This window comes from Onychomys torridus, chromosome 15 (genome assembly GCF_903995425.1).
Source record: "Onychomys torridus chromosome 15, mOncTor1.1, whole genome shotgun sequence".
NCBI classification, from domain to species: domain Eukaryota; kingdom Metazoa; phylum Chordata; class Mammalia; order Rodentia; family Cricetidae; genus Onychomys; species Onychomys torridus.
Window position 1 is genome coordinate 63,482,439 of NC_050457.1, and position 27,050 is coordinate 63,509,488.

Here is a 27,050-nt window from a genome sequence, read left to right on the forward strand (position 1 = left end):
AAATTGAATAAATAAAATAAGTCGGTTTAAAGCTTTAATTTTTCTATGCAAAGGGAAACTTGAAACTAAAAATTTCTCATTTTGATTATTATCTGAAACTCTGGTTAGCAATTAGTGGGGTATACATTTTTTTGTTTTGTTTTGTTTTGTTTTAATGAGATGGTCACATTTTCTTGGGAAGGTCTTAGTATCTTAATTCTTGGAAACTGTGAAGGCAAAACTGAATGAAAGAAAGCAAGTTCGAGTGTCCCCTTAAATGACTCCAAAACTGGACAGGTTAGACTGCCCTTCGTCCCTTGGCATTTTAACACACTGACCCGAGGGAAGTAAAAGAAAAAGATATGTTAGCTAATGCCAGTTGATTTATATGTAACATTAAAAGTGAATTTCCTGAATCCAGAGGAGAACCCAAAGGGAATATAAAATCACTAACAAAACAAACTAAGAAAGGAGTTAGGGGAGGGCATGGGAGGGGAAACTGTGTTTGGTTTGTAAAATAAATTAAAATAATAATAATAATAATAAACTAAGAAACAAATATGATGCTTATATTTCAGAAAAATATGAAAGTTGAGGGTAGGTGAGATACACAGATGTATTCTCTTTTGTTTTGTTTTCATGAATATAATTACACTAGGATTTTTCCCCCAAGATTGTGTTCTTTTCCAATCATAGTCTCTCTAAGAATCTCTCTCCCAGAATACAGATGTGAATGGAAACATAAGGCTCCCCAGTGGAAACTTCTCTTAATAACATGGAGACTAAGAATGAGGAATGTACTAACCCAGCCAGGCTCCAGTCTCTGAGATTTCATATACCACTGAAAATTCTGTCATTAAAAAGTCAGAAAGGATATAATCTCATGATGAAAAATGGCTTATTTTAAAACTAATGGCATACCAAATTGTCATGAAAGCTTCTAGATTGCCCTTTTTAATTCTGTTAGCAGCCAGGGTTTGGAAAGAATGACACCCTGGTTAAAGAGCCATCCCATTGCTAAATACTTGAAATATCAACTGCTTGGCAGAGAAAAAATACTGCCAATTCCAAATGATGCAAAACCATAGCTGTGTTTGCAAAGCTCCTGCCAGTTGGACCTGGTGGCATATGTCTTTAGTCCCATCATTTAGGAGGCAGGAACAGGCATATCTTAATAAATGAAATAACTGTAATTTGCCATATATCAAACCCTGACATATAGAAAGGAACAATATAAAACTGATTTGCATTCAAGGCCAATTTGGGTGATGAACTTAAGTTGCTATGTCGTCGGTCTCTGTAAGAAACCTGTGTTCCAGTTTGCTATGGTATATCACTCAACAGAGATTAAAGTTCCAGGGTGCTCGATGAAAGCAGACTCTGGGTACTTGGGTATCTAGAAGCAAATAGCTTGCCTAACTTTGGCAGCCAGAGAATGCTAGATCATGTCAGGTAGTTGATAACTGGGTCCTTACTGTCTACCCAGCCTAGGTCTTGATTCTAGTAAACAAAAAAGAGGTTCCAAGAAACTGAAGGATGCTCCTGCCTTTTTTCCAAGTTCTTCCTTCTTTAGTGACTGGAAGTTGCCTAAAGGTGACCTTCTCCAGGCTTGAGGTCACATTGGACCATCCCAGGATGGATGGCACAGCCCAGCTCCTGTGGGCCTACATTTATTCCTTACCTCAGCTATAGAGTAGGACCACCAAAGAGGAAGAGCAAACTCAACAACCTTGGAAACATTGATTTTGATTCCTATTCATCCCTACCACTTTACCCCGCCTCAAGATACACACAAGCACCCAATGAATGTGAGCCCTACAGCCATTCATTCTTCAGGAAAGATTTTGATGCTCAAGTTGATGAAGCAAATACTTGAAGTTCACGGACAGTTGGGACTTAACACAACCTATGCACTGATGTGCCCCCACTTTCTGGGATTAAGGAGGGAATGACTTAGGTTAGTTCCCATTTAATATGAGTACCCAACACCTAGCGGAGCCTGTCATTCCCATGCTCGAGGCTTTCGGCCAATATAACAGTTTCAAGCATCTTTGAGGAATGAAAAAATTAAATGTCATATACAAAATAACAGAAAATGAGTGAATAGCTATAGCTCAGATTTGAATTCTCTTGTACCACATCCTTCAACCCTACACATAGAGTGAAGTGTGTCTCCTTATTTCACTTACCCCATCCAGAAACTAAGAATGATAAATAGTACCCTGAGAGCCCAAGCTGATTGTTCTCATTCAAAAGCCTGTGAACATTTTAATTAAAGTGGTAGGAGGAGAAAGTAAATCTATCAAATATTACTTCCACCAAGCATGTTTTATTGCCATAAGTGAATGCCATTTAATATTCATAACTACTTTGTAGTCATTGATAAATTTAATTAATTTTTTTCAAAAACTAAGTGTTCTTTTTAATTTTAAAGATAGTTTGCAGTTTTATAAATGTCTCAGATGGCTAGTTGAATCTGTCACCTCCCTAATGCCAGACCCCTGCCCCCACCTGATTTTATATATTTTAGGACAACTGGTAATGCTCTGAATACTCCCTTGCTATTTTTCTTACCTAAAACAGTTGGCTGGCAGTTAATGTTTTTACATAGCTCATGTGTGCTGTGCTTTCATGCATTAAGTGTTCAAATGTCTTTCATTATAAAAAAGAGAACCCCAGGAGCTAGATGTGACCATGTTCGGCATGGCCTGAACTTGAAAAGTACATTGACTAGTCCAACTTCACCATTTCCATTTCTCCAGATGTGGTACTGATTCCAGATGCTCAGACACTATCTAGAGAGGAGCCCTTTCCTCTCTGTGTAGCCCACAGGAATGGAACCAGGCTGGTTCATATCCACAGCATCATGTACATCTCATGGCCTCCACGAATTCTACAGGGAACTCTTCAAGTGACACTCTAGATATGACACTGTTATTTATTTCACTGATTCAAGTCTGAAAAATCTTTGTAGTCACTAGGTTTCTCTTTTAAATGCCGTTTCCAGTATCAGATTGGAAAATACCCGAATTACTCTCAGACATCCAAAAGACAATCACTTTTTTTTTTTCTCACACTCAAGAACTGATGTGCCTGTCGAGTCTGCACAGAAGCTACCGTTCCCCAGGCTCTTTCCCACATGCAGCACAGGGGGACCCTGAACACACTGATGGCCACTATTCTATCAATGAAGTCATCAGGGGTGACAAGTTATCACATCTGCCCGTGGTATACATGGCTCTCTGGCATGTGCAGGCTTCTATGTATTTCAGTTATCACAGGGTTCTTGTCATAGACGTGACAAGGTTTATGGTCCCTTGAAACCAAAGCAAAGGAGGTCTGTAGAAGGTGGAACCCACTAGCAGCAGAAGAGAATGTAGCTCTCTCTTGGCTATTATCCTATTACCCTCGTGGCATTCCTGATCCCTTGCCTTGCTCTGCTATCAAGTTATCTGAAGGAGGGGGCAGGTAAGGAGGCTGGTCCATGGCTTCACAATGTGTACACATAGGATCATTCTATAAGATCATGTTATTCTTCCCAGCCTTCAGGATACAGCTCCTGATTGCCAGTCAAAGTTTCATTCAAAATATTCGCTCCTATTATCAATTATTAATAAAGTATTAATAATGACATCCACACTTAGGGTTGGGTGTAAACCCATAGAACATTTTCTTGTTCACCCTACGGGATGACTGAACTGACATTGACTGCTCTGTTTGTGGTGGTTTGTTTTGTATTTAAAGATAGTGGTCAAGAAGGCATATGGATCCTGCTTCATACCTTTGTTCGACCACACCCGGGAAAAAAGAACACCCACTACAGACAAGGAAGGGAAACGAAAGCCAACAGTCTTTACTACTTTTTAATTGTTTAACTTTATTACTGTTGCACCATTTATACAATTACATATAATTTCAATGCATCCATTGTACATTTTTTTTATTTTTATTTTTATTTTTTTATTTTCCATTTTCCAATGGGTGGTGTGTTGGTGTCTGTGACACAGATGGAAGAAAACTGGAATTGCAATGAAGGCAGACTTTTTTTTTTCATTTCCACTGACCAATAAACAGAACTACAGGTGCACCCAACCACGGACATGCATTAACTCGTCATGAGAAATCTAGGTAGGCTAAGTAGGATGAGAGAATGTTTGTTACTCCCAAAAATATCTGGAGAGGAAGAATGGAGGGTTGGCATTGAGATACATGTGGACAAGCTAAGTGGGCTCCGTCTGAAAGTTGGCATTCATCCACAACATTAAAAAAAAAAATACCAAAATAAGAAAGGCTGTAAATTTAAAAGGAAACACGGAAAATACTGCTTTCATAAAGATCTGATTGCCTTGGCACTGGCCCTATGGGCAGAATCAAACGCCTCTCTCCCCAACAGCATCTCAGGAAAGATGCCGGGGTTTTTTAGGGGTGGAGCGCCAGAGGACAGCGTTTCAGGTCCAAATGATGTACTTTCAGACAATGATCTCTAAAATCCAGGACTGACTGGTCAAGTTGACTGAAGGTATATTAGATATTTCCCCACAAAAATACTATTTGGATTCTCCCCACCCCCTCCCTCCCCTGATGGGACACATCCTCTTTTTTCTTTATTTCTTTTTTTTTTTTTTTTTAACTTTCTTTTTCTTTTTAATCCCTTGGGCAATACGTATCCTTACTTCCAATTTGAAACAAGTTAGTATAGGAGAGAGAGAGAGAGAGACAGAGAGAGGACAGAGTGAGAGACAGAGAGAGCGTGAGACAGGTCATTTGCAAGTGGCTGGCGGTCGCTGCTGCTGCTGCTGCCTAGGCTGTCCCGGTTACTCTTTGACGGCCACGCTTTGCTCGGAGCTGGCGGCTGGCACAGGCTCGGCCTGCGGCTCGGTGGCGGTGGCGGGGGGCGCGGCGGGCGCGGGGGCCTTGGCCGTGGAACTGGGCGCCTCGGACGCCGCCGCGGGCGTCTCCTTGGACGAGGGCGCGGGCTCGGCGCTGCTAGGTTTAGAGTCTGAAGCCGGGGCCACGTCGCTTTTCGTCTCGGGGCCGGCGGGAGCCTCAGTCTTTTTGGCCTCGCCCTCCTCCTTGGCCGCGCCTTCGGGCACGCCCGTGCTCTCGGCGCCCGTGTCGCCGGCCTTGGGGACCTCGCCGCCCGCAGCGGGCCCGGGCGCGGCCGCCTCCTGCTCGGGCGCCGGCGCGGGCTCGGGCTGCTCCTCCGCGGCGCCCTCGCTCTTCTCGGGCTCGGCCTTGGGCGCCTCCTCCTTGGCCGCCGCCTTGTCGCCCTCCTTCTCCTCCGCCTTGGCCTCGCCGTCCGCTGCCGCGTCCTTGGGCTTCTCCTCCGCGCTCTCTTTGACCTCCGCGGCGTCGGCGGCCGCCTGGGGCTCGCTCTCCTTCGGGGTCCCCTCCTCCTCGGTGCCCGCGCCTTCAGCCTTCTTGTCCTTGTCCTTGGCTTTCTCGTCGTTCACATTGTAGCCCTTCTTCTTCTTGCTCAGCTTGCCTCCCATCTTGGAGTTCTGCAGGGAAACACAAGAGGGGACAGAGGGGCGTTATAGTCAGGCAGGGCAAACGTGCAGGAGGCCTCCTGCAGAGTGAGGAGTCAAGGACTTCAGGCAATTGCACGGGGGTGGGGGACCCAGCAGCCTGGATGTCACATGCATTCTGGCACCATTAGAAGTAACACGTCTAAAACAAAGAATAAAGAAAGGAAAGCCTCAGCTATGGAGACTTGCAGGCCAGCAAGTGGAGAGACTCTTAAGGGGATCAAAGAATGGATTGAGTGGGCCCCAGCTGCCAAAAGGGAGGACAGGTGGGGTGGCATGGTGTTGGTTTCTTATCAGTCTCCTTATATCTGTCTTAAACATCCAGGATTGAACACGGCGGCACAAAATGGCAGGGACAGCCATTTTAGGACTACAATATAGCTGTTTAAAAAAAAAAAAAAAAACCAATTTAGCCACAACCTCATAATTTACAAATAACTTCTGAAGAATCTGCACAGCACACATCACAAATCTGTCGACACCTATTGCTTCTGGAAGCACGTTTTTAAAGTATCCCATGCCTGTGAAAAATCGCTGAGATGTTGCTTTCTTGAGAAATTTTGTTTTTCGTTAATGAAAGATGGCAAAACTCTTAAATGCTAACATTCCACTGCCTGTTGGTCCGGGCAAGAAGAGTAGGTCAGAGGGGCATGGTGCAAGGACACAGGACACAGTAGAAACTCTCGGTGAGCTCACCTGGTTCTGCTGGGGCAGGACCCTGAGCTCTCCTCACCCAGCACTATCATCCACTCAGAGCAGAGAATGTGCTTTTTCTTCACTACACCTCTTGTGATCACCATTCATGATAGTGAAATAACCCACTTTTTTTTTTTTTTTGAAAGCTGGGTGTTAGAGTACTATTCCTCAGTCAAAATGTGTCTCACCATTCTATGCTAATTTCCTGTCTGGGTTGACTTTAAGAGTTGGAGGAGACAGGGAAAAAGAAAAACACAAGGATGACTAAATTATTCTTCCTATTTTCAAAAAAGGTCTTTATCATGTCATCCAAGAACTGCTGCTCTGCTTCTTAAAAGGGGAAGGAACGGCTTGGAGTCCTAACCCACTTCAAGCAATTGGTCCCATTTTACTTAACTTTCTGTTGGAGCAAATACATGGTAAAACCACAATTGAAAATATTTTACCACTAAGCAATAAACAAAAATATAAACTTGAGTAATAAGTTAAATTGTAATTTACAACACCTTCTTCAGATTCTTAGGTGTGTTACCAGTTGTTGATATTTCACATGACTTCAGCTCCTGTCCTATACTCCAAGTTACATTTTGATGCATTCAGTTGAATTAGGAAATAGGAAACCTGACAGTCTACCTTTAGATTCTTCTCCCAAGTGTATAACAGAAAGCCATACACCGACATAGGAAGTACAGCCTGTGAAGCAAAGAGTAAATGTAGTCTCACTGTGAACAAAGAATGGAGCTCTGGGTTCTGGCACCCACAGTATGAAATTCTATATAGCAATCCCCAGAGGTTTAAAGTCCTGTTGGTTTACAAACCTAAAATCTTGGATACTAAAATTGGTTTTCTGAAACACAATGAAAGCCACATTCTATTCTTTGTCTTAAGCCCAGCTGTGACTCTTTTCTTGGTAGAAACTGAACAAACACACAATCAAGTTGTAAGAGAGTGTGTCTCAATAATGTCGATATTTTTTTGACACAAACACCCTGGGCTTTCAGCTGATTTACCTGTATGAAATACAGCAGAGCTCCAGGAGAGGTTTAGGAAATGCAGGAGAGTCCCAGGAAAGCAGTGGTCTGGTTATTTCCCACAAGAATGTGAGTGAACACCTCCCCAGCACGCAGAGGGGTAAATTAAAGTTACAAATTAAAATCTAAGGTGTCGGGAACAGTCCTAATCCTAAACAATTTATCTAAATCTTTAACCTTCTCAAGAGCGTCATACAATGGTGTGCCGTTAGCATCCTCCTTTTACTGAAAAGGGAATTCTAACTAGCTGAGTTCATGAGGCTGTGCAATAAAACAAAGCTCAAAGCCCAAAGGAATGTGTTGGAGCCAGAAGCACCACCTGAGAGTAACACTATCCAGAAAGACTCTGGACATCAACCACGGGCCTTCACACAGACAAGCAAACATTTGCACGCACACACACACACACACACACACACACACACACACATACACATTTGCACATATACCATACACATACATACATGAGAAAGGTGGTATGGTGGGGGAGAAACAGGTATCTTGAATCAATGAGTAATGTCTTGGAAGTTACTTAAGCCTAATCCAAAATGGCCTGGAGAGCATCAAGCTTGCCTTAGCACTTGCCTTAGGATGTCCACAAGTGGCACTGTGAAAGAGCATGGGCAGATGCTGAATGCATGACTGGAGATGGGTGTGTTCATATGAGGGCAACACTAGAGGCCATCTCACTTATGACACTCCACACAAAGCACCTTCTACATTTTCTTGTAAAAGGACAAGAACCCTCTTTGCCACAAGAGCCAAAATGACAGAACGCACATTAAAAAACATAACTAGCAACAAATAGCAGAGGGAGAAAGAGGGCTGGGTTCACTATGATAAACAGTGATGTTTGGACATTACGCCATGGTTGAGCCATGGATCCCACCTCCAAAGTACACCTGCCTTGAATTCTCTGAGCAAGCTAATGAACTTTGTTGTCTCTCCATTTTCTGTAAAATAATAAATGTCAATTTGGGGGCATTTAAAGTGAGATAACAGTACAGTGTCTGACATTTCACAGGTCTGCCAAAATCTTGGTTCCTCTCCCCAGTGCTTCATTTTACAATTCCCAGAGAATTCTGCACTCACAAACGTGAACAGAAATTAGGTTCTCCTATAGATGAGTTTTAGAACCAGCCGTTAGAAACGCTGTGATTAAAACACTGTTTAAAAAGCAAACACTTTTTAAAATGTCATCTGAAAGATGTTTGATGTGTATGCTCCAAGCAAGCTCCTGCTGTCCTTACAGATAGATGTGCAGAAGTTTGCCCAGAATGGCTGACACCAGCATCCGTCTACCTCTCTACTCAGAATACTTCAGACATATATACTCTTCATGATGTTACAAGCCTTTCTAAACACAACAATAATCCATTATACTGAGAAATCTGTCTTAGACAAAAACTTGTAAAACCATAAGTTAGAAGCTGAGCAGAGTAGGTCTGTAATCCTAGCACCTGGAAGGCTGAGGAAATGGCATCATTTCCTGGGTTACAGGGCAAGGCCTTGTTCTCAAAAAAAAAACAACAACAACAACAACACCAAAAACAAAAACAAACAATTATATTTGCATTGTAATCCATTCCTCTGAATGGTCACAAACGAAGGATCATTTCACTTTCTACTGTGTTCACAACACCTTTCCATCAGTTATTTCAAGGAAACAAGAAATTCCATTTTTCACATTGGGATGGAAAAGAATTTACATTCTTTAGCTAAAGGCCATCAATTGCTTCAAATTTATATCTAAAGGATAAAAAAAAGTCTCTATTTTATTTTGGCTTACAAGTTAAAGGTAAGATGTTTATGAGAGGAAGCAACGTGGGAAATATCTTTATTTTTGGTGATTTTCTACACATGAACTCTTGAATATCAAAAAATGTAGTACTTTAATATGTTTAAAGCACTAACTTATGCTATATTCTAAATCTCCCATGACTATCTTCTAATTCTATTTTTCCTCTCTTTAGAAACTCAGCCTCTATCTAATTCATCATATTTGGATACAAACCAGTACTCCAGAAGAAATGTTTGAAAGATCTTCTTTGTGTTGCAAAAAGAGAAAGTCACTCCATCAGCTAGCAGCATTAGCAAGTGACCTGGAGTGAGGAGCAAGAAAAAAGAGAGAGGCACAAGAGAGGTAGAGGGAGTCAAAACAACTGTGGTGTTTTGAATGAGAATGGCCACTGTGGGCTCCTGTGTTTGAATGCTTAGTCCTCAGTTGGTGGAAGTGTTTGGGAAGCATTGGGAGGCGTGGCCTTGTTGGAGGAGGTGTGTCATTGGGGGCCAACTTTGAGGTTTCAAAAGACCAGCCATTCCCAGTTAGTTCTCTTTCTCTGCTTCCTGCTTGTGGATCAAGATGCAAACTCCCAGCTACCTTCTGCCTTCCTCTCTGTCAGCCTGCTGCCTGCTGCCTGCCTGCCTGCCTGCCTGCCTGCTGCCATGCTCCCTGCTGTGATGAACTCTAACCCTCTGGAACCACAAGCCCCAAATTAAATTTCATAAGCTAAATTCACCACAGTGTATTATCACAACAATAGAAAAGTAACTGGTCAACAGCCAGCAATTATTCCTCAGGCATAGTTACTTCTGTTTTCTTAAAATAGTCTCTCACAGGCATGGAACTTGCCAATTTGCCTAGACTGGCAAATTGAGGCCCAGGATTCTTCTAGCTCCCTAGTGCTGGAATTACAAACACATGCCACCATGCCTGGCTTTTTTAAGAGATGGATCTCAGGTCCTAGTAGCTGACTCAGTGACCTCCCTAGGTCCTTTCATGACACATCTACAGCCATGTTTCTTTACCTTCTTCACACCCAAGAAGGCACATAAAGAAACAGCTTCCTAGCCAGAAAGATCAGGTGTGGTGATTTATTTTGCCTTAAAGAGTAACTGAAAAAAAGTAATAAATATCCTAAAAGACTATGCTTCAGTTCTTCCTCTAAACCAAGTATTAGGATTTCAGGCATTGACAGGTATATCTTATAGGGAAAAAATTATTTACTACTAATTTCATTTTTATAGGGAAGAGAAATGTGATCTTTTTTTATTGGTACTACAGGAAAACTTAATGATAAGTTGGTTCTTGATCCTGAGAGTTTACATTTGGAAATTTTATAAGTATACAAAATTTGAATATGTGCATAAATATTTATCTTTTATGTTTATTTGAAACTCTGGGAGATTAAAGGTGACAAATAATTCAGAACTTATAATCAAGGAACTCTTACAGAGATGGTCTGAAATGCTTTTCTAAGTGTTTATTGCTATCTCTCCAGGAAGCCTGTCAGAGAACAGGAATACATACCCCTTAGCTGTTCACATTACATAAGTTGTGCTTATTTTGTGTACAATCCCCAGGACACAGCAGGCCCCAACAAGCTCTGTGCAATTTTCACAGAAGTCCATAAAACCACCCTCATTCTCAACAACTACAGTATGATTTGGGTGCTAACAAAAATCAGCTCATTCCTGAGCTCACTTTTTTTTTTTTCAATCTTGAAATAAGCCAGTCTATCAGTACAGCCAATTAAATTAAAATTTACTTTTTCCATCTTGAAAAATGAAGTTGGAAATGTCAATCACAAAACAACTTTTAGGGAAAAAAATCATAAACCATAAATTTTTTTCTTTAAGATTTGTGACATTCAGTATGAAGTTTGCTGAAAGTAGCAAGACTTAATTGTTGAAAACGTGCATGAATCTGGGTAGGGCGTCTTCCCTCTGGGTCTCAAATTTACTGGTTCCTGACCAGTAAAGTAATGATATTGGAAGTTTATTCAGTTTTGACACCGGGTAGGAGGGAGTATGAATGTATACAGCAGTCTATGAAATGCTCTTTAGGATAAAAGTATGACATTATAAAGTTCTACATGCCTGTGATCATAAATCTAAGGCCATTTTGTCCCTTAAAAATTGAACTGACATCTGCTGTGATGAAATGTCTCTGACACCATGTCAATATTTATGACACTTGTTAAAAACTAGAAATAAGAAAGTAGTCATTTTAGACTATCAAAAAAGTTAAAAGAATAAAGCTTCATGAAACATGATCTTTACCAAATATGTGCCAAAGAATAGAACTTTTTAGGGATCTCAGTTACACTGAGGAGATATTTTAATAGTGTGTCAGCTTATAGGCGAGTCAGAATGGGAGTTCCCGCTGAACACATCACAGAATCATAGCTGTCAGAAAGCTCAGGTTTCACTAGCTCCCATGGCATGGAGCTATCAACAGTGTCATCGTTGTTATTTATAAAGACATGTTTCCCCTTTCCCTACTTTTAGTGTGTCATCTACCACCATCCATGGTCCTGCTCAGCAGGACTCACCTTCTGCCAGGGGAAGGGATGTGCCGAAGCATGTATCTTTGTGTGTGTGTGTGTGTGTGTGTGTGTGTGTGTGTGTGTGTGTGTGGTGCCAGACATGTCCTTTCAAAACCAGCTTAAGCAGAAGGATGGCTACCACAACCCCACAAGTTAACATGTCGTTCAGTTTAAGGTTGTGTTAAAATGTTAAGCCAAGGTAAGTAAGCAAAGGTTTGGGGTCCTAATGTCTATAATATATCCACCTAACTTGAAAGAAAGAAAGAGAGAAAGAAAGAAAGGAAGGAAGGAAGGAAGGAAGGAAGGAAGGAAGGAAGGAAGGAAGGAAGGAAGGAAGAAAGAGGCAGTAACTGCTAACCTAATGGAAGCGAAGAAATGCAAGACAAGTGTAGAACCTAGAGAGCAAGATTAAAACAATTTCCTGTACCTACTCTACATCCTATGAGAACAATTCAATATGTAAGTTCGGTTTTCAATAATTTAAGAGGAACTAAGAAATCTGTTGCCTGCATATAAAATGTGCTTGTGAAACCTCAGTCAACTCTTGGGAATGTAGGAACTATCATTGTACCGCTGCTTGCTCCAGCACATCCTCTAGAACAGTCCATAGAGAAGACATTGTCCGCAGAGCCTGAGGAAGCGTGACCCATGCACATAGAGCCCTTGTGTTTCCAAAGCGGGGCCCTGCTGTTTCACAGGATACTAACTCTGAAAGCGGAGCCACATACAGACGCATATTGTATGAACTACGAAACTTCCTCTACGCATTTGCTAGAGGTGAGCAGAACCATCTCAGGGGTAGAGCTTCCTCAATGCATCTGATGGCTCTTCCGTTCCTAACCACAGATTCCTCTGTCCCAGGAGCATGAAATATAGAAAACAGGGAGGAGGGATTGAATGAGTGAGTGTTGTTGAGACCATGATTGGAAAAAGCACAGGGACAAATAGCCAAACTAGTAGAAACACATGAACTGTGAACCAATAGCTGAGGAGCCTCCAACTGCATCAGGCCCTCTGGATAAGTGAGACAGTTGATTAACTTGAACTGTTTGGGAGGCCCCCAGGCAGTGGGACAGGGACCTGTCCTTAGTGCATGAGCTGGCTGTTGGGAACCTGGGGCTTATGCAGGGACACTTTGCTCAGCCTGGGTGAAGAGAGGAGGGGACTGGACCTGCCTGTACTGAATCTACCAGGCTGAGCTGAATCCCCAGGGGAGTCCTTGCCTTGGAGGAGATGGGATTGGGGGGGGGGGGGGTTGGGGAAAGGGGGGGGGGGGAGGACAGGGGAATCATGACTGATATGTAAAATTAAATTTTAAAAAGAGAAAAGAAAGGCTCTTTGCTTTTACAAAAGAAAGAAAGAAAGGAGGGAGGGAGGGAGGGAGGGAGACAGGGAGGGAGGGAGGGAGGGAAGGGAGGGAGGGAGGAAAGCAAGCAGGCAAGCTAGCTAGCTATACTGAATTCTATGAAGAGAACATAAAAAAATCCCTCCAAAGAAATAAATGTTAAGCTATTAAAGCACAATTGAGGACCAAAATTTTGCCAAGACTGGTCCCTTTCCTCCCTTCCACAGGCTTAAGGGCTTAACACACCAACAGTATTCTCACCAGTTAATACCTCTCACCCTGGAAGAAAACATGTTCTGTTTTGATTTTAATTGAGCCCAGAAACCCGGGGAATTATTTTCTAAGGGGAAAATACTCAATTCATTCCTAAATACCCATGGCCTCTCTAATAGACTCAGGAATAATGAAATGATCGAAGAAATTCTTATCCGTTGAGTTTTTTCTTTTTCCAACTGAAGGGGTAAGTTATTTCTATATTTACTAAAATAGAAACGCTACATAAAATAAAACAAGGACACATTACCATTTTGACAGAGTCACAGAAGGGCAACATTTTAGGGCTGAGAATGCAGCTCACTCAGGTGGTGGAGATTGCTTATCTCTACAGGAAGCCCTGATTCTTGCAGGAGGTCCTGTGTGGGGTGGTCCATACCTACAATCCCAGCACTCAGAGGGTAGAGGCACATTTGTGGCCTGCCTGGGATAGAGAAGACCATGTCTAAGACAAAAAAAAAAATAAAATAAGTTTTTAAAGAACAGCATTTTGTAAGATTTTGTTTGGAATATAAGCCGAGGATCTTGACAGACTAGTTGTGTCATTTAAAGCCATGGGCCTTGCTTTGAGAAGAGCAAGGCAAAGTCACAGTCACCTGAAGCACAGATCCTAGATTCTCGAATGGAAATGAACATGTGAGAATGCCACCAAGAGAGCCGAGTGGGAAAGAGCTGCTTGTTTTGAGAGACACCCGAGTCTCTCTCTACCTCTCCAGATGCTATCTTTGGAAGATCTTCTGCTCCACACCCAATTCTCTTGTATTTTTACCTCACAGGAACTGGAGTCACATATTTATCCTAAGACACCTTCAGAGGAACATGGAGGAAAGTGTGCAGCAGCAGAGGGTCGAAGCCTTAGCACCATTTTCAACAAAAGTAAAAGCAATGGTGTCATGAATCAGGAGATCCACCAGGGCCTTGGCCATTGACGAACGGCTTTGGTGAATGGAAACACTCTCCGACTCAATTTCAGGGGGTAAAGAACCTTTTCAGAAGACTACACCTGGCAGTAATGAGGTTCCTCAACCCCTGCCAGTAATAACCAGCTAAAGTGCGTGCTCAGCCCCACTACCTGTACATTCTTTTGGTTTTAGTCAAAAGAATTGCAGTAGGGATTCATGTGAGGGCTTACCTTCTTGTAGGAGGGAATAGGGGGTGGGTTGGGGGGGTGAGAGGAGGGAAGAGGGGGATCTGTGATTGATATGTAAAATGAATAAAAAATTCTTAATATTAAAAAAAAGAATTGCAGTGGAGCTTTGCATAGCTCAGCAGGTAAGTGCACTTGCTGAACAAGCATGAGGATGTAAGTTCATGTCCCCAGAACCCACCTAAAAAGTGGAGAATGCTTATACTTGTGACTAAAATCCCAGCCCATCAGACAAAGGTGAGAAACTGGAGGATTTCTGGGAAGACTAGATTGTTGGTTCCCAGACAAATTCTAATGGCAGCTGTGTCTCCAGGGAATAAGATGAAGAGTGACATAGTAGTGATATCTTCCTCGGCCCTCTTTGTATGCAAAGGGGCATGTATACTCATGTATGCAAGTATACACACACACACAGTTTTTAAAAAATCGGAATGGCTTTAAATGGCTTTAAAAACTAAAGAACTACAGTCATATAAAAATCGAGAAGTCATAGCCCCATGTACTAGGATAGTATCTGATCTACATGTAGGTCACCATGGAAGTTGTTCACGTGGTTTCCTGATAAAATGTGGCTTTTGTGGAGCTCCTGTTACCATGCCATTCCTCTGGTCTTTGAATTAAATACATTCAGGGGTGTGCCTGGGTGTAGATGAAGGAGAACAGGAGCGCTCCAAAAGGAATCAAGCAGTGAGTGGGAGAAGCAAGAGTTTTATTAATGGTCACACATCTTCAGCTTTGAGATAGGTCTGAATAATGACGTGTCATCAAGAATCCGCAAAGGCCCTTGTACTGACTTGGGTCACCCAATGGCCCTCAACTTGGCAGCATGTAAAGCTAAGGCACTTACCTGTGGGTGTTTTTCCCTGTCTGTGTTCTGCAGTTTGGATGCATGATGTGCAATGCATGTATCTCACATGCATGACATGCAGATGAACATGATTTGCAATCACTCACTTTTCACGTTAGCAGAACTTCCTTGGTTCTATCACCATGACTCAGGCTACCCAGTTCTTTGAGTGAGTAAAGAACAGAATCCCCAATCAGAGCCCTGCCCCTCTTCAGAAAGTGCACAATTGCATGAAAAATCCAGGGTGTTAACAACATTCTCTATGATATGCCCAATTCCATTTCTCACTAGCAAGTTCTATATTAACACTACTCCATCAATGAACACAGCTTTGTAACTTAAAAAGACTCACTGGCATGCATTAACCAGCACACAGAAACAGCAAGAAGACAAGACAATGGCATCGAACTCCTCCGTGTGATCAAAAAGCTAGGATATGGACTACTTCACAGGCTATCTCTACTTGTGTCTTCTTTCTTTGCACTAACAACATCTCAGCATTTCTTACATTAAAAGCTGCCAAAGATTGCAAAATTCCTATTTTGAAAATGCAAATTTGGATTAATTGGCCATTCCATCTAGCATCAGCACAATAGAGTTCTTAAGTATGATAGCAAACATTATTATGCAGAGAACTCCGTACATGCAGTAAAACCCAATGTGAATATACAACAGCCTGTTCAGAGACTAGAGTGTTATCTCTGGGTAGATTTCAAGTTCATCATTCAGGACACAGAAAACATAATCTTCTGATTGTGTTTCTATCTTATAATCAGAAGTATATATGCCATAGAAGGATGCTAGGCCCCAATCCTCCGTTTTTGACAAAGTTTGATACATGGCTTAGTACTTGGACAAGCAATTAATCACTCCCTTAACAAAGAGCTGCAAAGTAAAGCAGTTTTAGAGACCAGGAAATCCAACTACTGACTTTTTTGAAAGCAATGTAAAGTTACAATTGGCTCATGAATGACGTCTGCTGACATATTTATCACTAGACAAGTTGGACTTGTAATTACTCAGGATGAATGCATCTAAGCTATTTATCAAATCTAGCTATAACTGGGTGTGGTGGTATATGCATTCCTATAATTCCAACACTGGAGCAGCTGAGGCAGGGGGATTGAAAGTTCAAGGACAATCTAAGCTACACAGAAGAGATTTCTCTCTAACAAACACCACAAACCACCACCACACCATCACATTACCTCCACATCACCACACCAACACACCACCACAACATCACATTACCACCAACAACAACACCACATCACCACACCATCACATTACCACCACCACCACCACATCACCATAACATCACCATCACACTATCACCACACCACACCACCATCACATCACCACCACTCCACACCACCACACCACACCACTACCACACCATCACACCACCACCACACTACCACCATACCACACCATCATACCACCACACAACCACCACACCATCAGTGCACTCATGTGTGTGTGTGTGTGTGTGTGAGTGTATGTGTGTGTGTGTGTGAGAGAGAGAAAGAGAGAGAGAGAGAGAGAGAGAGAGAGAGAGTGTGTGTGTGTGTGTGTGTGTGTGTGTGAACTAGCTGAAGTACATTGGGATCGAGTCTCTCTTTACTTTAAGGAAAGAATTAACAGAGAATGAAGAAGCAGAGTGTTTTTAGTAAGTATAACTAGAAGAAAGTGTCTAAAATAGTCTGTCAGGCCCACTGATTTCTATTTTGAACAGATGATTGGTTCCTTTATTTTCAATGGTCAAAACTTTTATTCTAAAGGGGAGAAATGAGGTGAAGAGTGTAGCCTTTGTGTCTCAATGATTTGCTGTCAAGTTTCTTCAATGCCTGGTAAGAATCTCCATTATTAGACTCACTGTTTGTCACTGTCTGCTAAAGTCAAAGCTTCTATTCAGCAAGTCTAACATCACTGCCATTCCGGGATGGCAATGTTCTCCAGGGAAAGAGAACTGTATTAAGAGTTGTCAACCCAACCTAAGTTCCCAAGAAAAACCTTTGAAATATCATGAGTAAAAACTCAGAGACAGCATTTTGAAGACAAGTTATTGTTCTTGGTGCTATGAAAATATACTGGGAGGCATTATTGGGAAGAAAGAGAGACACAGAGACAGAGAGACAGAGAGAGGGGGGGAGGGAGGGAAGAAGGGAGGGAGGGAAAAAAGGCAGGCAGGCAGAAAAAAGTGTACCCCCACGTACAGACGCACACACTCATGCCTCTATAACCCAATTTTTTCAAACAGATGGCAAAGATGAAAATTTTTTTTCTACAAAAACTCAAAAATCTATGAGAATAAAGAAAGGCTTTCCAGCACAAAGAACAACGGATCATAAGTGAGCTCGCTGTTATACCTCAGCCACCCCAGGCCAATCCTACAGAAGCACACTCAGAGACAAAGCGTATAAATACCACGAGAGTGAAAACAAGAGATGACAGTTGAGGACAGAGGAGCAGGGAAAGTTTCCTGATCAAGTAGAATGTCAAAATTACTTACATATATACGACCTATTCTCCCTAAGGTGATTTTAAAGGTTGATCTTTGTATATGCCAATATATTAACTGTCCTACATGGGAGAAATTACTACTGTCTTACCTTACCATGAGGAAACTGAGGAATAGAGGTGATAAATAACTCGCCCTCAGCCAGCAAACAACACACGGTTTGTGGAGCTCATCTAGCTCATGGTATCTCCTGAGAAGTTATAACTAATATAAGAAAAACTATATACAAAAGTACAATGACTATATGCCATATACACAAGCAATAAAAACATAAACAATGTCTAGTCCATTTGTATTTGACAAATTCAGAGAAAATAATTCCATTATCTATCCTATTCACTTTCTATCCTAACTTATATTACTAACGGAACTGTCTTATAACATCTTTCCAATTTATAATACCTCTAGTGAGTTTCTTTTCTGAAATTCTTAACAAGGAAAACTATAACTATAACTAACTGATCTTCAACTCCCTCAGAGACCCAAGAAGGAAATAATACTACCTAATAAAAAATAAAAACAGGAAGTGCATGCAGGCAGCTTCCAAAAAAAAAAATGTGAGTTGACAGAAACAGCCAGCTGCCTGGACAATAACTTGAGGTTTCTCTGCAGTGTTGAGGTATCATCTTCAGCCTATAGGCTTAGCGTATCTGACAGACTCATTTGTGAACTAGGATGTATATACAAGGTCAACAGTTTGACCTCACATTTGGTGAGAGCAGTCCATGTGCCAGAAACACCTGAATTCCATTAGTGTCATGTCATGATTCAGGATTTTAAATTCTGGCAGAGCACAGAAGAGTCAACTCTGGGAACAGTTAAAAAAAAAAAAAAAAAAAAAAAAAAAAAAAAAAAAACTTAAGTATCAAGGAGAGAGTTTTAGGAAGTATCTCTGTGAAGTTACACTGCTTAAGAAAGACAAGAACACATGATGCAATTTGACCAGGTCAGGAAGCTGTGGACTACTGCCCACTCCATGACCTTGCTACTGGGGGAAGATGCCTGACTCCTGAGGAAGGCCTGCATAATATCTGAGCAGCATGAGAGGATCTCACCTCAGCCAACACCAAGAGTTTGAGCAAAGTGATTCTAGAGTATCAGCAAGGCTGACTTCTCTTTTGCAATAGTGATTTGGATGGAATGGATATGTGTATATGGGAATATGGGATTAGACAAAGAACAAAGAAACTGAAGTGGAAAGATGAAAAACTACTAATGGAAGAAGGTTCTAGAAGGCTCAGAGATGTATGCCTAAACTAATCTTAATAAAGAGAGACTGTTGCTATTCAGACGAGGAAGGGGAAGAGAAGTAAACCCAACTCCAATGGTTGTCCCCTCACCCAACCCCATTCTTTTCTAGATGGATGGGGAAATATGAACTATTCCAAGCCAAGCACTTCACAAGATCTCAGGATAGTAATGTTGGACCACAAGCTTTCAGAGTTTTAGCTTCTCATTTGGCTAGTTAGTTAACCTTCTTTCTCTTTCATATTCAACGTGGAATGTGTTAAGTCCTGAGAGCAAAGGAGCAGGCATGTCACCAGCTGAAAGACTACACAACTGGCCTAGTGACCATTAGACATGGGAAGGTCTTGTGACACAGTATGCCATGTAGCCGTAGACAGACTCATGGCACTCCCCCTGGTTTCCTGGGCTCTCGGATACGGAGGCACTAAGCAAGAATTCAAGTGCACATGTTCAACCACTACCAAGGGGCCTTGGTTCACGTGAAGCCCTTATTCTCCTCTATTACAAAACCTGGTTTGGGTCTAGATTAACTACTCATCTTTGGCCATTCATCATTTGATTGTTTAATCATATTCTGTTACATTGTGTTGAAAGTCTTAGCCGTCAAATAGACCTGAGTAATGACCTAAAGCTTTTCAATGTTTACTCAAATACATCTGATGTATGTAGAACAAAGGTTTTTTGTGTTTGTTTTATGGTAGTTACTGCTCAATGGGAGCTTGATAAAATACTATAAACTCACTGTACATAGGAACATGAAACTCTGGCTATAAAATTGTGAGATGAAAAGAATCAATACAACAATGTTTACACGCTGAATTATATAGACCCATCTTTTACATAGCAGTAGAAAAAATAAGTATGCAAAGCTACAATTGAGATTTCCATTCTATTAAATGAAACATGACTAGGTCCCAGGCAGCATCCATGGCAGCAAGCGCTGTGACTGTGACCCACAGGACAGTTAACGGACATCCTACAAACAATATTGTCATGATTTTCCCACTTTAAGTAACTGTGTGCCCATTAGGCAGATCTATTCTCAGACTGTACTGACGGATCTTATGAGTTTATAACCATAAAAGTCTGAGCTGATTATTGTACTGCTGCCATGAAGCCGGCAGGTGAGGCTTCTCTCTGAATGCCAAGGCTGACTGGCTGCGGACATAATGCAGAGTCCCTCTTAATACATCCTGCCACATGAGGCAAGCAGTCTCAGAACTCATGTATTATGCATTTTCATCAGTCGTGGAATATGCTTTTAGAATCCACCGAGGCTTCTCATTGTTATTTATTTGCACTTAACCGGTGGTCCTTTCAAAAGCGCTGGCTGCAGCATCCTCACCCAGGATTTTCTATGAATCCACGTGTGCTTTCAGTCAATACGGTAAGTGAACCACAACCAGCTACCTCAGGAAATGCAAGCTGCTGAGATCATTTCTAAGCCACATTTCCCTCCCAAAGACTCGGGGACACAATGTGTCGTATTACCACAACTAATTTAGAACTCTCAAACAGAGTCCAAAATAAAGTATGGGGGGAAATCACGAATAGCAGCTGAGATATTTTTACTACTTATTAGTGGACACGACAGGATGTGATGGCTTGGAGCCACGACAGTTTCTATTGCTTGTAGCTGCCTGACAAAGAAGGAAGGTCCACCAACACAGAATAGCTACAACTTATTTCCAGTCATCCCTAGCCCCAAATATAAACAGACGAGTCAGACGTTTTATGACTTCCTCAACTTGCCATATTTTGATATTTCAATGTACCTTTTTTTCTCAAATCAACAAGCATAGTATGTCCAGTCTTTAAAAAAAAAAAAAAAAAAAAAAAAAAACACTTTTCTAGTTTTAATCGTTGTCACAGAAAAACATTCGAGAATTCTTTATATCTATTCCTAACAACTAAACAAAGAAGGTGCTTTCCCTTGGTGTCTTGCCTAACACACGGAGAGGCTCAACAAATGTTTTCTAAGTTAATAAAGGAATGAAAAGTCCTCAGGCAAATAACACATTCTAGGCCCACATCTAGGGAACTGCGGAGCTGAGTTCAGACAACACAGTGTACCATCCAGTGGCATTGATCATCCGGTTCTACCTGACAGTTGAGATGTCTCCCCCTCGGTACTCACATTCTCCTCCACACTTTCACCTTCTCCAGCTCTGAGCTTCCAAGCCACCCAAGAGACACCATTCAAGGAAGAAATGTTCCAGTGTGCCGTGAGGTTTCGACAGAAATGAGGCTAATGCTTCTCACAGCGCAATTCACTACCCACTCATTCTCCCAGTGAATGAACGGAAATGGGTTCTAACAGGAATAACCAGATTTCACCGTAACTTAGAGCATCCCCCTTCAAACTCTCTTACTTTGGCACCAATCCAACACAATGTGTCCAACAATAGTTAAGACTGGCACTCACCACAATCACTGAAGAGCTACTGAAAACAAAGGCAGATGGTGAGGTCGCAGGGACATCTCAGGAGATTAACTGGAGGGCATAGACTAGATCCTAAGAATCTGTTTATTCATTAATATACCACATAAAAGCCTAGCACATGGCCAAGGGTACACACTGAGAAGTCCAGACATGACGTGTAAGAAACCTAGTTTTTCCTCAACTATACATCCCGAAGCATGAAAAGAAAACCAGCAAGATCACTAGTAGCTATAAAGAAAATTAAAAGTAAACAAGGAAGAAAGAGAGCCGGGAAACCTAACCTGGTCTAACCTGCAAATGATGAGGGTACATAGAATGTAGTAGTATTAGCCTCAGTGAGACACCATCAAGTCTTAGGATATCTTACCTTTGAGCGCTTTTTGCAGGCATAGCTACCAACACATCATGATAAAAGTTCCAAAAGTTCTCCAGCAGCCAATCCCTCACCCATCCCCTGCTCACCCCTGCTACTGTCTTACCAACCCCTTTAGTTAGTGCCATAGTTTAGCCATAGAGGGAACAAGACACAGTCACCTCTGCTGAGCAATGGCCCTGACCACAGTCCAGAGAACCCCCTGCCTGCAGGTGCCAGGTCTCAGGCAAGTCACCCCAACAGCTTTGTCCTGAATCGTGGGGAGTGCAAGACAGGTACTATTTGGTTTTGAATGCTCCCTTCTTACATAAGCCAAGGCTTTGATAGGTGTTCAAGATTGGCTATGAAACAATACTGTTCTCAGAGGCATCCACTTTATGCAATTAGAGTTCATGTTTCAGAAAACAGGTTTTTCTCTTTTGGTTCAAATAGAACTTCAGCGGCTTGAACTCTGAGCCAGTATTCTCTATTAAAAAAAAAAAAAAAATGCGGGGTATGAGGTCAGCAGACCTTGCTGAGCTATGGGACCTGGGCAGGGAAGTCAGCCTCCACAAGGCTAAACTTGCCTGAAGAAGAGGGGGTCAGCAGGACATTACAGCATCAAATGCACTGTCTGCAGGAAAGAGAGGGAAATCACAGGTGACACACAGTGGGTAGCCATCCATTTTTGTTTACATTCCTCTACCTGAAACAAAGCCTCTGTTGGATATACAAACTGAAATTCAAGTTATTCCCCCAGAAATCCAGAAAGAAATAGCAATCAGACTACTACTGCATTCGCAACAAGAAAGCACTGACTGAATTATAATAAAATAAGCACCTTCCTTAACATTATAATTTTAGGTCAGACACTGCAAAAATGCATAATCTGTTATGTGCTCTAGGACTCTAAGAGCAAGTAATGTAAGTAAATCTTCCAATGATGAAAATAGACGGTCTACACCAGTAAAGGATGAATAAAACTCAAAATACCAAATGGCTGGGTAGAGCATTTAGGAAAATGCCCCCCAGGCAACAAGCAAGATGGATTTCATTTAATGGACCCTCAGAAGATAGAATGCTTTCCTTCCAAGCTATTTCCATCTTTCTTACTTCAGTTAGATTAGGAGGCTGTGGCAAAAAGAATATGGTAACTAAACACCATATTCTCTTTTGCTCTCTTTTGCTCAATTTACCTGTTTGAAGTTCAGAAATAGTTTTAAATTGAGCTATTTTTCCCACAAAAATATTTTATTTTCCATTCAAGGCTGTAAAGCCATATATTTGAACACAAAGTCTGAAAAGAGCTAACAGAAACCTGTCACCAATGTTAGCACAAAATTCAGGACAAAAACCAGCCATCACTATTTTTTCTTATAGATTTAGAGAGAGCAAGCCAAGAAACTGAGCTTGGAGGCCACATGTTGCCAGGGTGGTATTCAGTTTCCCAGATCTTAAGAACCACTGGAACATGGACTCCCTGGTTGTTCAAGACATTCAATAGGACCCAGGTTACTCTCCACAGAAGACCAACTAATGTTGTTCATTACATGGGGTTTTTAATTTTTTAAATTTTAAACATCTGTTCGGGCAAGGACTGTGCCTCACCACAGCCACGATACTAACTGTTCAAGTTGAACAGGCCACTTTTAACTTCCCAGGGTTGGTTACTGTGATTGCGTTATAAATGTCTAGAACTGCATCTCTTAGTGCTATACATTGGTCTTCATGAAAATGCATGATAATAATAAGTGCATAATGAGAATGCCTCACAAATCCATGTACAGACTTGTTTCAGAAACCATATGAACATCTTTACTCTGCGCTACACCTTGGCAGCCCACTGAAAAACCAGACCAACCCTGACCTCTCCTAGATATTTCCTGCCAGCACCACAGGTAAAATCTGCTTCTTGAAAGGGTCAAAGATAACAGAGCAAATGTCAGCCCAAGGATCAAAGTCAGATAAAGCAGTTTAAAGAATTTTAGCAAGTCAACTACAGTAGAAAGTTGATTTATTTTGCAAGAACTAGATTAGAAAAATACATAGTGAAGGTTTCTTCATTCTCCCTCCAAAACTGTGGTTCACTGACTAAGACATGGACCAAGGTGTGAGCGGCTAGGAAATGGGGTACAATGAGGTGATATGGGAAGTATGTAGACAAAGGTGCAATACTTGAGTCTCTGATGCCAGTAACAGTGCATCTCCAGACTCATTGATCAGTCACAAATTCTCTCTAGTGGGTGAAGAAACTAGGTACCCTTTCCTAGGCTCATGTCTCCTGCATGTGGCTGTGGCACACAGCCATTCTCACATCATTCCCACTCCCTACCCTATTGTACTGGCAGGAGTGGTGGATTACAAATGACATTTCCCCATTGGCCCAGGGCAGCCAGTGAAAGGCAAGAGATTCAACACACACTGACATGCAACCACACACTGACATGCAACCACACACTGACATGGGGACCAGAGATTTCATACACCCTACAGATGGTAAGGAAAGCAGAGATATTCACAAGCCTGTTTTAAGGGGGGAATCTCTAGTGAAACTCTTATAGTATTAAATTATAGTATTAGATTCTTTTACTGGATCATTAACAAAAGACAAGGAAACCTAAAATAGATTTTTGGAACCAAAAACCCAGGACTTTTCCCTCACATATCCATAGCAGCACCCACAAAATCTCCTCTACAAAACAACCAAGCTACTTCACTTCAACAATCCCATGAATCAAAGACACGCATATGATCAGTGTAGAATTTTTGTTTCACTTTGTTACATGTGAGTACAACAGTGACATTGTCTTCAGTAGAAAGGACACAAACAAAAATTGACCGCAGACCTACTGTGTGTCATGAGCCAGCCGCCTTCCTTCTCTTTCCTGCAGACGATCCACTTGAAGGTTCAAACTGGCTACATGTTTGGGAAATGGATTGTAAAACATTGCTGCTTAGAATTATCACATAAGCAGGTGAGAGGTGGAGGGGGACCAAAGCCACATCTTCAGCCAGCTGAAATCACCAAGGAGAAGCAGAGGGTGAACTGAAACTAGCCAAGGCCGTGCCTAAGCCCGGAGCATCTACAGAGATAGTGATCAGAACTAGAATGTTACTTCCTTTGGCGCCAACGGAAACAGGCTGTACTATGTGATAGCTACTGAAACAAAGATGCCCAGTATTGATGGCACTAAAGATCTGCTCTCTCCATTTGGCAATCTCAAGTTCCATCCATTTTCCCACAATAACATAATTTGTTGTTTATGGCTGAATAACAACACTCCATGTTCTCTCCCCTTCCTCCTTCCCTCCCTCCCACCCCCATGTGTGTGTGTTTGTGTGTGTCTGTGTGTCTATTGTGTGTCTATTCATCTATTGCTGACCAATTCCACAACTTGGCTACTGTGAGCAGTCCTGTAAGAAACATGGATGTACAGATATCTCTGTGGTAATGTTGTCTTAGAGTCCTTTTGATATATTTCCAGATGTAGTATGAATAGATCACATGATCATCAGAGTTTTAATGTATTATGATTGTACGTGTGTGTGTGTGTGTGTGTGTGTGTGTGTGTGTGCATGTGTATGCAGGTAATGTGTGTGTCACAGCAGGTATGGAAGTCGGAGAGCGATGCTGAAGAATCAGCTCTCCTTCTACCATGATTCTGAGGTGGAACTCGGTGGACAGGCCAGCAGGGCAAGCACCTTCAGCTGCTCAGCCATAATGTTAGTCCTACTTTTGAACTTTTTGGGAACTTCCATACCAATTTCCATAGTGGCTGGACTACTTCTCATTTCTACTGTCCCCCCAATCGTGAACAAACGTGCGTCCATCCGCTGCCCCCACCAGCTTGTGTTGCTTGCTTTCTGAATCACACGCCTCTGGCTGAGGTGGGGTGTCAGACGAAGCCAACTCAGATGACAGATGCCACATTTCTCTCCTACGTGGAACATAAATGATACATAGTGTGATATGAAAGTAGAAGAGGGTAATTTGGAAACAGGAAATGGACTAAAAGGGTCAGGGACAGGAGAAGGTGCTGTGCGTGAATGCAGCCAGAGCGCAGGTTACACCTGAATGACATCAACATCACGAAACTCTTCCTTCCTCAGTGACTGTGAGATCAAACTTTAAAAGCTTTCCAAAAAGAGAAAATATTTACTCTCTCCATTTCTCATTGGCCTCTCTCTTTTTTTCTCACACAATCCTAACATGTCTTAGGGTTGGAACCAGCTGAGAGGTAGACTAAACTCTCAGTGGTCTGGGTCACACATTTCACATTTCGTGATGGCTTACCCTTGGGACTGGCACTTTCTGTCGAGTTAAACTTTGAAAGACAAATGGAAGTTTACTTTAAAACCTCATCAAGATCTTATGATATACAAGCAACCACTAATCAAACTGCTTCATTTTACTTTTGCACCTAGACTGATTCTGTCTCACTGTGGCCTGGAAACTACACTTCAGATATATATATATAAAACACAGAGTAGAGAAACAGCATACACATGCACACAGCACACACACACACACACACACACACACACACACACACACATCATAATACATTAAAACCCTGATGATCATGTGATCTATTCATACTACATCTGGAAATATATCAAAAGGACCCGAAGCTTCAGCAGGTCTTCCCACCCCTCCCCCACACCTACCCCCAGTCAATCTGCCATCCAGAGGTCATTCATACCAGAACTCTTTTAAGCTCTGTAGACAGGAGGGACACCAATGGCAGGTGCATACTTGCTAGATATGGGTCCCTACACCCCTGCAATACATACAACCTTTCATGGGAAAAGTAATTAAAAAAACAAAAAAGAGAGCATGAACTACAGTTGTTTTCACAGAAACTTACTTTCTCAATTACAAATAAATGTGAATTAACTGCTAACACAGAGTAGAGAAACTGCTTTTGAGTCTTTTAAAAATGAATCGTGCTCATTTTTTCCACAATCAGCATTCATTTGCATATAAGATATTAAAGTACTAGCTTGCTCTTTTCTTTGAGGGAGAAAAAAAAAAAACCCTCAAGATTAGTCTAGCTCAAAATACTAAACACTCTCAAGAACGGTGCAGATAAAGATTTCCAATTAGAATACATTGTCCAAGTGCCTAAGTGCAGATTCCTTTTCTCAAGTAGCCAGATAGATCCTTACATAGTACAAACAAATACAAAGCGCTGTATGTAGTAATTAACCCTGAAGGATTCTTAGGTTCCATAAAGCCTCCTGCATGACTTAGTCATCTCCTCACTGCTGGTGGGTAAAGCACACATGGGTTGACTAATAATGTGAGAGGT

General features: G+C 41.8%; 1 protein-coding gene across 1 annotated transcript in view; it reads right to left on the reverse strand.

Annotated features, from left to right (window-relative positions):
- Positions 1-3,828: 3,828 nt before the first annotated feature.
- Basp1 (brain abundant membrane attached signal protein 1) overlaps positions 3,829-27,050 on the reverse strand; it is a 52,524-nt gene continuing 29,302 nt past the window's right edge. Inside the window, exon 2 of the mRNA XM_036207026.1 lies at positions 3,829-5,480. Coding sequence (XP_036062919.1) covers positions 4,794-5,471 — 678 coding nt within the window. The 5' untranslated portion in view covers positions 5,472-5,480 and the 3' untranslated portion in view covers positions 3,829-4,793. The remainder of the gene's footprint in view (positions 5,481-27,050) is intronic.